The 13,053-nt window shown below is 35.7% G+C and overlaps 1 protein-coding gene across 2 annotated transcripts in view; it reads right to left on the bottom strand.

The window, feature by feature from the left end:
* Positions 1-321: 321 nt before the first annotated feature.
* Positions 322-13,053, bottom strand: part of LOC145323203 (tyrosine-protein kinase Src42A-like) — a 263,675-nt gene continuing 250,943 nt past the window's right edge. For both annotated transcript variants that reach the window (XM_080165652.1, XM_080165654.1), the window contains 7 exons: positions 8,193-8,278; positions 6,091-6,249; positions 5,321-5,432; positions 4,754-4,897; positions 4,359-4,438; positions 3,791-3,900; positions 322-797 (listed from right to left, as the gene is read on the bottom strand). In XM_080165652.1, the coding sequence (XP_080021778.1) occupies positions 699-797; positions 3,791-3,900; positions 4,359-4,438; positions 4,754-4,897; positions 5,321-5,432; positions 6,091-6,249; positions 8,193-8,278 (790 nt within the window). In that variant the 3' untranslated portion in view covers positions 322-698. The remainder of the gene's footprint in view (positions 798-3,790; positions 3,901-4,358; positions 4,439-4,753; positions 4,898-5,320; positions 5,433-6,090; positions 6,250-8,192; positions 8,279-13,053) is intronic.

Below are 13,053 nucleotides of genomic sequence, written 5' to 3' on the forward strand. Positions count from 1 at the left end.
GCTGAGGCCGGGGTTGGCTCAGAACAGCCAGGAAAGAAAATCTGATGCGCACTGGTGGAACTACCACCAGTGAACTGTCCCGGCGAATACTGCTGCTGGACCGCGCCGTACATGCTGGCAACAGCCGAGCTGTACAGACTGCCCGGGCTTCCCAGCTGGATCACAGAGGATGTTGGCTGCTGCGGCTGTGTCTGATGTTGTTGATGTATTGATGTTGGGATAGTTTGATGTTGTGGAGGGGGTGGCGGGGTTGCGTGAAGATGAGCCTCGTAAAGACTGTTCAGCTGTTCTTGCTGATGCTGAAGTTGCATTTGATGCTGCATATGTTGTTGCTGGTGTAATTGCAGTTGTTGATGTTGAATAACAGCTTGGTGGGGAGTTAGATGCATAGTTTGATGCATTGGAGGCGGAGGAGGAATGTTACCCCCACCCATCATAATATTATTAGGGAATACAGATGAAGATTGAATTGTTTTGATGGGCTGAGGCTTCATGATTCCATTGCTGGACTTTTGCAGAATTTTCGGAGTTTCTTGTTTACCTGTGTTGCCCAAAGTTTTCATGCCCTGTTGTAGCTTTGTACTAGTGCTTGAGAACAGTTTGCTGTTGATTGTTGTTGCTGACGATGGTGTTGAGCTGTTGGCAGTTGGTTGTTGTTGTAGTTGTTGTGGGCCTGTTCTCTGCACTACTGGCTATTGTCAGTATGACGTGGCCTCCTTGTATTCACTGTCGGACATGGTGAAGAAGTCCTCCAGCTTCCACTGCAAGGTCTCAAATGTCGGCCGTTTCATCGGATCCTGAAAAAAATATTTCAAATTATTCTTCTATTAAAAAAAAAATTGTCTGTAGCTTAATATCTCGCTAACTGCTGAACTAAGAGAGTTTATAACTTGATGGGGTAGGGTATCTTCACCCTCCCAAGACAAATCGTCCAAGTTTTTTTTTGCTTAAACATTAAAAACTTAAAATTAAAACTTCTATCTTGTACATCAACTTTTTATAAACAATTTATAACAGTAAAAAAGAGAATTTTAGACCCAAATTCATTTTATTTTTTTTTCAAAATCCATCTAAATCAATTCAGGGATTAGTAAAAATATATTAATTTTTCTATGTGTTTCTAACTATTGTAATAATATGGAATAAGTGAATCAAAAGATGTCAAATTCTAGTGAAAAATAATACCTTTTTGACATATATTTTAAAATTTTAGAATCTAGTGCCTGAACCCACCCTTTCCTCCTAATTAGTGCATTTTTATAGATTCTGCACAGTAATTAATGAAAATGGGATCTCCCAAGTGTAATTTGCAAGCTTTGTACAGTGAAATGCTTGCACATTATTTTGCTAATACACGGTTGTTTCTATTACTAGTGGAGTTTATTATTGACATTTGACATTTCTCTTTTATTGCAGGACCATTGTATGTCAATTTTAACTTTATATTTTTTGCTCTTGATCATGGGCCAAAGATTTCATTCTGTAATTACAAATAATGTACCATGCCTGATTTTGTAGCAGTATTTACTATCTGAAATGCCTTTAATTTTGTGAATGTACTCTCTAATTTTTATCGGTGCACAGTACAAAAAGTACAAATGTAAAACCTATAACATGAAGATCTCAAAATTTGATTGCAAACCCTAAATTTTGTAAAAGAAATATTGAATTAGAAATGGTTTTCACCAATATTTAGAAAAAAAACCTCTAGAATTTTGATGAAAAATAATAATTTAGTTCTGCAAAGGTTGATTATAAATTACAGAATTAGGAGTAAGACATCTGATAATAGTTTAATGAATAAATCTTTTAGCATTGCATTGCTGCGAATAGTATGTAAGTCATAATAGGTAGGTTTGTTTTTAATCAAAGCATAATCGAATGGTTTCTTCATTTATGAAAATTCACTTAACAATAGACAATAATCTCGAGCTCGTAACAAACTCAATATAGAGATTCCTAAGAAAATCAAGCACACGGATATTTTTTCATTGTAGGTAAATTATCTGGATCTTTAAATGTGTAGCCGTGCTGCCAATAAAACATAGATTTTTAAATGTTTTTACGTATTATTATTATTATTATTATTAATTTATTTTTCTTCATATTTTTACTGAAAATTCAAAAAGTGGTTGTGATTTAAAGATTTAAAGCCTTTAAACTATGTGTACCCACCTTATGCCAGCACTCTAGCATGATATCATATAGAAGGGGAGGATACTAGCCCTGCGGGGATTATATAAACTATGTGTACCCACCTTATGCCAGCACTCTACCATGATATCATATAGGAGGGGAGGACACTAGCCCTGCGGGGATTATATAAACTATGTGTACCCACCTTATGCCAGCACTCTAGCATGATATCATATAGGAGGGGAGGACACTAGCCCTGCGGGGATTATATAAACTATGTGTACCCACCTTATGCCAGCACTCTAGCATGATATCATATAGGAGGGGAGGACACCCCTGCGGGGATTATATAAACTATGTGTACCCACCTTACGCCAGCACTCTAGCATGATATCATATAGAAGGGGAGGACACCCCTGCGTGGATAATATAAACTATGTGTACCCACCTTATGCCAGCACTCTAGCATGATATCATATAGAAGGGGAGGACACCCCTGCGTGGATAATATAAACTATGTGTACCCACCTTATGCCAGCACTCTAGCATGATATCATATAGAAGGGGAGGACACTAGCCCTGCGGGGATTATATAAACTATGTGTACCCACCTTATGCCAGCACTCTAGCATGATATCATATAGGAGGGGAGGACACCCCTGCGGGGATTATATAAACTATGTGTACCCACCTTATGCCAGCACTCTAGCATGATATCATATAGAAGGGGAGGACACCCCTGCGGGGATTATATAAACTATGTGTACCCACCTTATGCCAGCACTCTAGCATGATATCATATAGAAGGGGAGGACACCCCTGCGTGGATAATATAAACTATGTGTACCCACCTTATGCCAGCACTCTAGCATGATATCATATAGGAGGGGAGGACACCCCTGCGGGGATTATATAAACTATGTGTACCCACCTTATGCCAGCACTCTAGCATGATATCATATAGAAGGGGAGGACACCCCTGCGGGGATTATATAAACTATGTGTACCCACCTTATGCCAGCACTCTAGCATGATATCATATAGAAGGGGAGGACACCCCTGCGTGGATAATATAAACTATGTGTACCCACCTTATGCCAGCACTCTAGCATGATATCATATAGAAGGGGAGGACACTAGCCCTGCGGGGATTATATAAACTATGTGTACCCACCTTATGCCAGCACTCTAGCATGATATCATATAGGAGGGGAGGACACCCCTGCGGGGATTATATAAACTATGTGTACCCACCTTATGCCAGCACTCTAGCATGATATAATATATAAGGGGAGGACACCCCTGCGGGGATTATATAAACTATGTGTACCCACCTTATGCCAGCACTCTAGCATGATATCATATAGAAGGGGAGGACACCCCTGCGTGGATAATATAAACTATGTGTACCCACCTTATGCCAGCACTCTAGCATGATATCATATAGGAGGGGAGGACACCCCTGCGGGGATTATATAAACTATGTGTACCCACCTTATGCCAGCACTCTAGCATGATATCATATAGAAGGGGAGGACACCCCTGCGGGGATTATATAAACTATGTGTACCCACCTTATGCCAGCACTCTAGCATGATATCATATAGGAGGGGAGGACACCCCTGCGGGGATTATATAAACTATGTGTACCCACCTTATGCCAGCACTCTAGCATAATATCATATAGGAGGGGAGGACACCCCTGCGGGGATTGCATTCTGTACCCGTGCTCAACTTGGTGTAATACCTCAGCATTGGTCATTCCTAAAAAAATATTTTGTGATTAGTATTAAAAAAAACAAGAACAAATATGTTTGTAAATGGCGAAGGAAAGAAATTTAAATTTAAATTAAACTAATACAAAAAGTTATATAACCACGTTATCTTATTCGTTGGCTCAAAAACTTCCATTCGTATGGTTTGTTTCAAACTAGTAGTGTTTATACCTCCAATTAACAAATTTTATCTTTTTACCAAAAAATGTGAGAGGGGGAGGGGCGGATAAAAAAGTCTAAAAGGGATTCAAGGCTTTTCTGGTTATAAAGGACAATTCTTACATGCCTATATGAACGAAAAGATCTAACCGTGACGTACTGACGGGCGGATATACAGATCCTAATCTAACAAAGCTTTGCTTTTAATAATCACAGAAAACCCCACTTTTAAGCAGTCTTGTAGTATAGCTACTCTACAATTACTAAGTTGTGTATGGATGTATTTACCTGGATACGGAATTCTACCATATGTGATTAACTCTGTCAACATGATACCAAATGACCAGACATCACTTTTGATTGAAAATCTAAACAATGAAATCAATTGTTTGAACGAATAATAGCTTTATCCATGAATTTGGAGGGTTCGATATCTAGCCCAAATCTTATCAAAAGTAAAGATTAATAAATGGTTTCCAATGCTACTATCTCAAACGTGTAACAAAAATGGTAAGATTAAATTATACTAGCTAGTCCCCAAAGTTTTACTAACATGTTTTCTCATTCGTTAGCTAAAAATTCTTGGGACTTTTCCACCTATAATGTTAATCTCCATAGGAGTTCATTTCATTATCATAATTGGGGAAATGCTTTAATTTGTTTCCAATCATTCTATCCATTACCTTGAATAGTTAGCAGCCTCTGGGGCTGTCCACTTGATGGGGAACCTTGCGCCCACCCTGGCCTCGTACTCGTCCTCCTTGATAAGCCGGGCCAGGCCGAAGTCGGCTATCTTCACCACGTTGTTGTCACCAACCAACACGTTTCTAAATAAATAACAATATGCACTGAATATTGAATTTTAAAAGGAAGCCGTCTTCTGTAACAACGGATTTATCATTACTTACACCAGATTATCAAGTACTTCAATAAAGAGAAATTAGTAGCTGGCTAAAATAACGATACCCCCATCCACCCCCTTTCCCCGTCCACATCCCCAACACTGGATGAATGAACTGCCCAATAAATGATGTCCATGTTAGCAACCTAAATTTACGACAAATTTTCCCCTGTCATAATATTCAGGTATATCTTTTTCTGTAACATAATTTCAATCAGGCAAAATAATATTGGAAATGTAATTTATAAAAGGTGAATACAGGAAGGGGGGGGGGGTTGGAGTTTCGGTGGTCAAGAAACAGGTTAAAGTTAATTTCTATATGATAATTAAGATATAAAACTAACTATACCTGGCGGCTAAATCTCTGTGTATATAGTTTTGAGATTCCAGGTATGCCATACCCGCAGCTATCTGGGCACCCATGTCGATAAGCTGCGGCAGCTTTAACGTCCGACCTTTCCCTAAATGAATAATAAAGTCGTTAAAAAATTCAACATTAATATTAATAAACGTTGGACCAATAAGTCATTTATATCAGGGCTCGGCAGCCGCAGGGAAATCAACCTTTATATAAATTTGAAAATCAACTGGAAGTCTAAACCTGACCCAAATATGAATCTCCCTCTTTTCAAAAAGTTTAACGAAGCATCTAAACGGTTTTTCATTTAAGGCTAAGTCGCGGCTGTTGCGAGGCTGCCGAGCCCTGATTAATTTTTTTCAGTAATATTGTACAACAGACATACATATATCAACCAGCGACTATACACTAAAATGGCAGAGCAACCTCGCGACTGTGGCGTAACTTTAGGGCATCTGCTCTTTGTCGGGAGGGTGATAGGTTTGAATCTCGGACCATCAACTCGTTTGATAATTCGTACAGCTGCTGCTATTATAGATTCATGACATAAATAGTTAGAGTAGAAGAATTGCCATGGCCCAAAACAGGCGCATCTAATTACTATTCACAATTAGAGAAGTGTCGTGCAATCAAAGGGTTGATTGTCTTAATGAGGTTAGGCCGTATAATCATTAATCATGCACTTGTGGCTCAGAGATTCACCATCTCGATGTATTCCGTCCTCTAGAGGTTATCCAGGTAAAAAGTCACAACAAACATACCTTGTAGATGTTCAAGCAGGCTACCATTCTTCATGAGCTCAGTAATAATATAAATAGGTTCCTCGAGAGTGCAGACAGCGTACAGCTGGATCAGCTTAGGGTGCCGCAGCTTCTTCATTATGTGAGCCTCAGACAGGAAATCCTTGGGGTCCATGGAACCTGTAAAATAACAAATTGTTAAGATATTTTCAGGGAGGTTGGGGACAATAGACTATAAATTAGAACAGGTGCCAAAAGTTTTAAAAACACGATCTCTTATTCAGCAACTTAATAACATTGGGGGCTTTTGTTCAGTATCCAAGCTTTTACATTAATAATTTACCCTACAGATGGGGTAATTTTGTTTAACGTCATTGGGGTGGAGTGTATTGTCAAATTTTGTTTCAATATTATCATTGGTAAAAACGTTGAGAGGTCAATAATATGTCAGCCATGACAATTTATTTTAATGATATTTTGACATAAGTTGATTTTTTAAATTTTTATCTTTTTTCATAAACTTTGAAAAAATCCTCTTAAGAGCATTCAGCATACAACTTACTTGGTTCGTCTGTTTGTCGGCAAAGGCATTCCTATATTTGCATTCTGCCATTCTTTCTCCCAAATAAAGGGAAGGGATCATGTATAATCTATTCTAATCCAACCTAACCAATTGCTATCTGTAAATATTCAATTTAGTATTGTTTTGTTTGCCTATAAATAAAAGTGTATAAAGTTACCCTGGTTTTTTGGGTTGAAGCAAATCTTCTCTAAACTTTAGACATTAGTGAATATGTCTGTCGTGTCCCCCGCTCACGCTCAGCACGCAAAAGCTGCCTATGAATGTTTTCATCCTTGTTTTAATTGTGACTTATGCGTTAAAAAGACTTTGTATTAGCTTTAGACAGTTTTAAGCTATTTTCTTATATGAAAAAACTTTAGCTATATTTTCGATAACTTTCTTTTAATTCAATTCAAATTTTCTAGTCCCTAAATCCTAGAAAGATTACAATAGCATATTATTCGAATTCAAAAAATTTAAGTAAAGGTGAGGTTTATTTTTAGATTTTTTTATTATCACATTGATGGAAAAACAAAAGGACAATTTTATTTTATTATTGCTTCAATCTTTTAACAGGGTCCTTTATTCCATAAATGTAAGAACAGCCAAGCAAATGCTGAGGAAAAAGTGAACAGACAGGCAGACTGAAATAATGAGTTCTATACTGTTTAATATAAATGCATAGTAGTCGCATGAATCTTTACACAAAATTTCAAAATCTATATTTTGTAACAGGTAAGACAAATGCCTATTTCCTATGACAATTTGTTGTATTCTAGAGTAGAATAGTAGAATATTGGTCAATTGATACTACACAAAAAATTAGAAGTCTATCTTGAATAGCTGACAGATAATTATAGTTTGGGGCATGGTGGTTCTTGCCCCTTACCATCATCTAAGCCAAGTCCATATGGGACAAGGGCGTAGACAGGGGTGCCATCACAATTTTGCTAACCCCCATGCATTCCCATCTTGAAATATTGTTCAAGCAAATAATAGTTATTTCTCGAATCGTATAATAAACAGCTTTCCGCGGATATAGAATGTACAATTATTATATTGTACATTTTTATATTCGTAGAAAGCTGGATATAATACGATGCTAGACATACTTTTTTCGTATGGATAAGAACCAGTTCCTATCCACCGGATTTGAATGAATACGAAAAATACATATATGTTATGTCGCCATGACTTTTCCATGATTTTCCATTTATGTCTTATTAGCATATGTACGCCCGTAATAGGTTTCGAGATATACAGGGAAATAAGGGATAGGACAATGGAGTAGAATTTTATAAACCCCCCATTATAAAATATAAAATTCTGTTTTTGCCATGGAGAGAGAGTACCTAAAGTTTTATAATTGTGTTATCTTATTCGTTGCCTTAAAAACTTTGGGTACCTTAATATAAATATGACACACTGGTTTAAAAAAGTAGTGTCCAAACTTTTCAACCTATAATTTTAATCCACATATCAAGTTTAACCAGGTATATTTACCTGGTTTAAGAGTTTTTATGGCCACTGGAGTTGTGCTGTTCCAAACCTGGAATCCTACCTGGTTTAAGAGTTTTGATGGCAACAGGAGTAGTGCTGTTCCAAACACCTTCCCAGACCTCGCCAAACTGACCATGCCCAAGTTTTCTGAAAATAAAAACATAGATGAAACAAAATAAATGGATTTTGTCAAAATATCTCCGTGATGGCAAAGGGATGCTTTTTTAATATATTCCTTACTTATCAAAGAGTATACATGAAAGATTTATTTTTGATGCAAATAATATTGGACATTACAGATCTATATTTTGAGGGGCGCTTCATATATGTCTTGCAGCCCATTTAGGCTAGTTCTAGTAACTTTACAAAGTGTCTAATAAATCAGTCATGCGACGTCATAAAAATGAGGGAGATGAGAGGAGAAGTGGGAAAACAAACCCTTAAAAAGAGATGGATACTTATAAACCTCTCATTTTTATGACGTCACATGGCTGATTTTTGAGATACTTATACCCCCACAAAATCAAAAACATAACCCAAAAATAAAAATTAACAAAAATAACAGTGAACACCCCCCTTGCGAACGCCCCTTATCAATCTTATATCCCAAGAATTAACCTTGATATGTTACATATTTATTAATATGCATTAAAAATATGCACACTTTGTGCTCTAGGGCATGACGGGCAGACAGTTTACCACATACAGGATTTGGACCACATATAAACTTTTAAAAAATCAAAATTTCATATTTTTTATGTCAGGTTAACCGTTAGGTTGAGTAATTTTTAGAGCATCCGGATAGAATAGTGCCATGTAGGGCAGGGATCTAAAGGGATTATACAAAAAATCATGTATATCCCCAATGATGATAAATGAAACTATCCCTTCTGTAGATCAAAATTAGCTGTTGAATCGTTTGGAAACTTAACTTTATGAATTAACGTTAGAAGTTGTTGAGCCAAAGAATAGGAAAATGTTATTAGAAAACTTTGGGGACTAGTGTAATAATGCCAATAAGGCCCCAAAGCATATTTTTTCGGGGGGGGGGGGGGTGTTGGAGGATTTAGGTGTTACAATTATAGGAATGAGTGAAAGTCAAACTACCCATGTGCCTTAGTGCATGTAGGGGACGATACACAAATTTTGTTTTCAAGCATTGTACAGTGTGATCAATGAAACAAAGAATTTAATACAATTTTATAATAACCCTGCTGCAAAGTTAAAGGCAGTATATTGTGTCAGGGGAAAAATGTTCGTCAATTTAGTTTGCTAACATGACCTTTATCACTTATTGGTCAGTTGTTTCATCCAGTAGGAGGGGAGGGGATGGGGTAAAGGAGGTGGATGGAGAGTTAGTTTTTTTAGCCAGCTACAAGTTGAACTTTATTAGGATATATGATGGTGTAAGATTCATATTACAATAAATCCATTTAATAACCAAAATAGATATTTAAATAATACAAATAATACAAATAGTACAAATCTCTTTCTGTGCATGATATATTTCAATAATTGAATATTTATGACATATCTACTCAAATATCTCAATATCTATGAACGAACATATTAAAAGATTTACAATCATTACCACACAAAAAGGTCACCTTTTTAGACAACATTGTAACATAAATAAGTAAGTAAGTAATAAGAAAATAAGTAAGTATAATGCAGGAAGGGAGGCGACATTGGGCTGCTAAATACACTAGTCCCCAAAGTCTTGTAATAACGTTTTCTTATTCGTTGGGTAAATAACTTTGGGGACTTTTATTTAATTTTGATTGTTTGGTTCATATAGTTGAGTGTCCCAAAGTTTCAACAACTAATTGCAATCTACAGAAAGTGTAATTTTGTGTATTATCATTGGGAATGTAAATCAATTTATCTGCCATAGTATTAGTCATATCCCTGGAATGTTTAGATAATGAAACGTTGCCATGTAATTTTATGCTAATAGTTCATTTGAACGAAATAAAATTTTGGGGAAATGATAAACTATCCAATTTAAGATGTGCTGAAAATGTATTGCCTATTTCTTTTCTAATTTCCAAAGTTGTACAGCAGATAACCCAATTATTGCAAACGCTATTTTCAGCTACGACGGTCAAAGGGAAAAGCGATGTAATGTATAAACGTTTTATACATTATACATTCAATATTTAAATTTTTCAAATTTAGATTTTTTTTGAAGTTTGAAGTAGCAAATATTGAGATAGGACGCGGAAGCTAGGTACACTTTCGGAAACTAAAATTCAGTACATCCAATTTAATGCAATGAAAAGTCCACTTGCAACGAATATTTAACAAGTAGGAGATCATTATAGATGTAGCGCAGAAAAATCTCCAACTAAAATCCTAAAATTAAATCCTTATTTATATTTTCTAGTTGTTAGGTTTAGAAAGCAAGGATCTAGAGGGATTGGACACTTAATTCAATGAAGCAACAAATTTTCATTCAGTAACAGTCTCCAAAGTTACAAAGTTAATAAGCCAACGAATATAAAACGTCATTATAAAACTTTGGGGACTAGAAAAATAAACCAAATGTCCCCAACCTCATCGTTTAGACATACAGATATGTTTTTTTTTATTAAAGGCAGTCTGAATAAGGGTCAAAAAAGCATCAACGTAAAAAACAACTGAAAGGATAATATAAATTTTAGAGTAGCTATGCTGCTGCATAAAAAAATATGCACTTTGCCGTGTAGCATCAGATTTAGATTTATAAAGATGTTAAAAAATCAATAGCAATTTTCCTTAAACAATAATGAACCTTCTATAACCCCCTCCTCTTCACTTTTATTTTTTGATAAAATCATTTATGAATATGAAAACTCATTTAGATAGGTTAGGTACAATAAACTGATGATTCCTACAGTGTTAGACTTGATCAGAGTTAGGTTGAAGCTCCCTCTTTATATCTTGAAATTTTTGGGGAGGGGGGGGGGGGTGTAGTGTCAACTTGCCATTATGAAGTAATTGTGCCAAATCATTCTTAAAATTTGCAACGAGTTAATTCAGGGAGAAAGTCATTAAGAGATTTGTTAAAATAGATTTTACACGAGTTTTCTGGTTGCTGGTGGAAATGCAGGGATCGAGAAGGGATATGATAATGGACGATAATTTGATGTACACCCCCAATTATGATGGAAAAAATTACCTCTTTAGTGGATCAATATTAATAATGCGTTCAAATCCGATCAAATATCATTCCCCTAAGCTCTAAAGTTATAAAACTTTGGGGACCAGTATAATTTACAGTCTATTATCCCCTCCCTCCCTGATTTAATGACTACATTCAAATTTTAAGCTTGCAAAAATTATTGCAGTGGGAAGGCAATGGGTTGAAATAAATCATAAAATATGCAAATGTTTATTTTTTGTAAGAAAAAAGTATTTTTCTGTACTTTTAACCCTGATGTTTTTTTTAAAAATCCCTATCCGAATTTTTGAAAGAGGTGGAGTTCAATGAAAGTGTGGTATTCGGCAGCCGTGAGCCATGTTCTATGGCAACCCTGACCTTGGTTCGGAGAAGGGCCGAGGGCCCTCCCCCGAGTACTGGGGAAGGGGTCAGCCGACCCCTCCCTATGCCTTAAAATTAATGATAGATTTTGACAGCCTTATTATGGTTAAGCTGTATTGTTTGGTTCCCCCACCCTTTCCAGGGATGGGGGATCATTATTGCCCAATCTGATTATTGTATATGTATTTATATTGATTCTGCTTTATGATTACTTATTCCAATCTGTGTATTTATTGTTTGTTGTATATAACTTTAGTAAACCTTAGACCCTGAATAAAGGAACATCTGAATAGACTCTGTTTATTATTTAGTGATTGCTAGAGAAGCGTAGCTTCTCTATAATATACGTGTCCACGTCTGTTCGCACTGCCGTAGTCATTTGAACTCGGGTGTCTGCCATTTAACCTAGGCGGATACCACAAAAGATTGTGGCGTTTTACACACCAGCTTATCTTCAAAAATTTAAAAAGTTTAAAAGTCAGGTTTAATGGATGTAGAATATATGTGGTTATTATGACAGGGGAAAAATTGTCGTCAATTTAAGTTGTTAACATGGATATCCTTTATTGGATAGTTCTTTAATCCATTAGAAGGGGAGAGGATAGAGTTAAGGAGGTGGACTGGGAGAATCGTTATTTTAGCCAACTACATGTTTCACTTAGATTCCATGATAATCTGGTGTAGGATTCATATTTCCTTTTTAGGTTTAAATGATTAAATTTTAAAAAAAAAATTCAAAGCCCTAAATTTTTATAAAATTTTTATTTGATTTTTTTGACTCATCATTAAGCCATTTTTTTGATATATAATTTTTTTAGAAAATAAACAAACAAAATATCTCTAAATCTTGATCTTCTATATTTGTTCGCTAATCAAAATATCACAGTTTACAAAAACTCTAGAATAAGAGAGAAATTAAAAAATGGTAATGGCTACTCAGAAAGGGTTATTAAATTTGAGAAAAGAAGTATAATTATAACTTCTCTCCGGCTAGAGTGATGATTTATACCAAAAAAGTTTTCTCCTAGTTGCCACGCCCCACTTTATACAGGGATAGTACAAAGTTTTTAAACTTAATCTCCCTCTTGATATTTTTGGTGCGAAATTTCATTTATTAGCTGTTGAATAATTGGGGGATGAAGGGTTTGTAAATTAATCCAAATGTAAGTATCTTATCCATGTATCCCTGCTGGTGTTTAATAATTTCCCCAATCATTAAATTCGCAAATTCGCATAAGTGGATGAATGTTTTAAAAAATTAGGATCGCTGAATCGGCTAGGGTAGCCAGATCACCAATAATGTTTTTTTTCTTCAAAAAAATCTTCTAAAATCATAAAAATCTACAAAAATTAAATAAAATGGTATGCATAAAATTATTTATTGGGGTTTGTGTCTTTT

The sequence above is a fragment of the Acartia tonsa genome, chromosome 6, assembly GCF_053477335.1.
Source record: "Acartia tonsa isolate MP-2025a chromosome 6, ASM5347733v1, whole genome shotgun sequence".
Taxonomy (NCBI): domain Eukaryota; kingdom Metazoa; phylum Arthropoda; class Copepoda; order Calanoida; family Acartiidae; genus Acartia; species Acartia tonsa.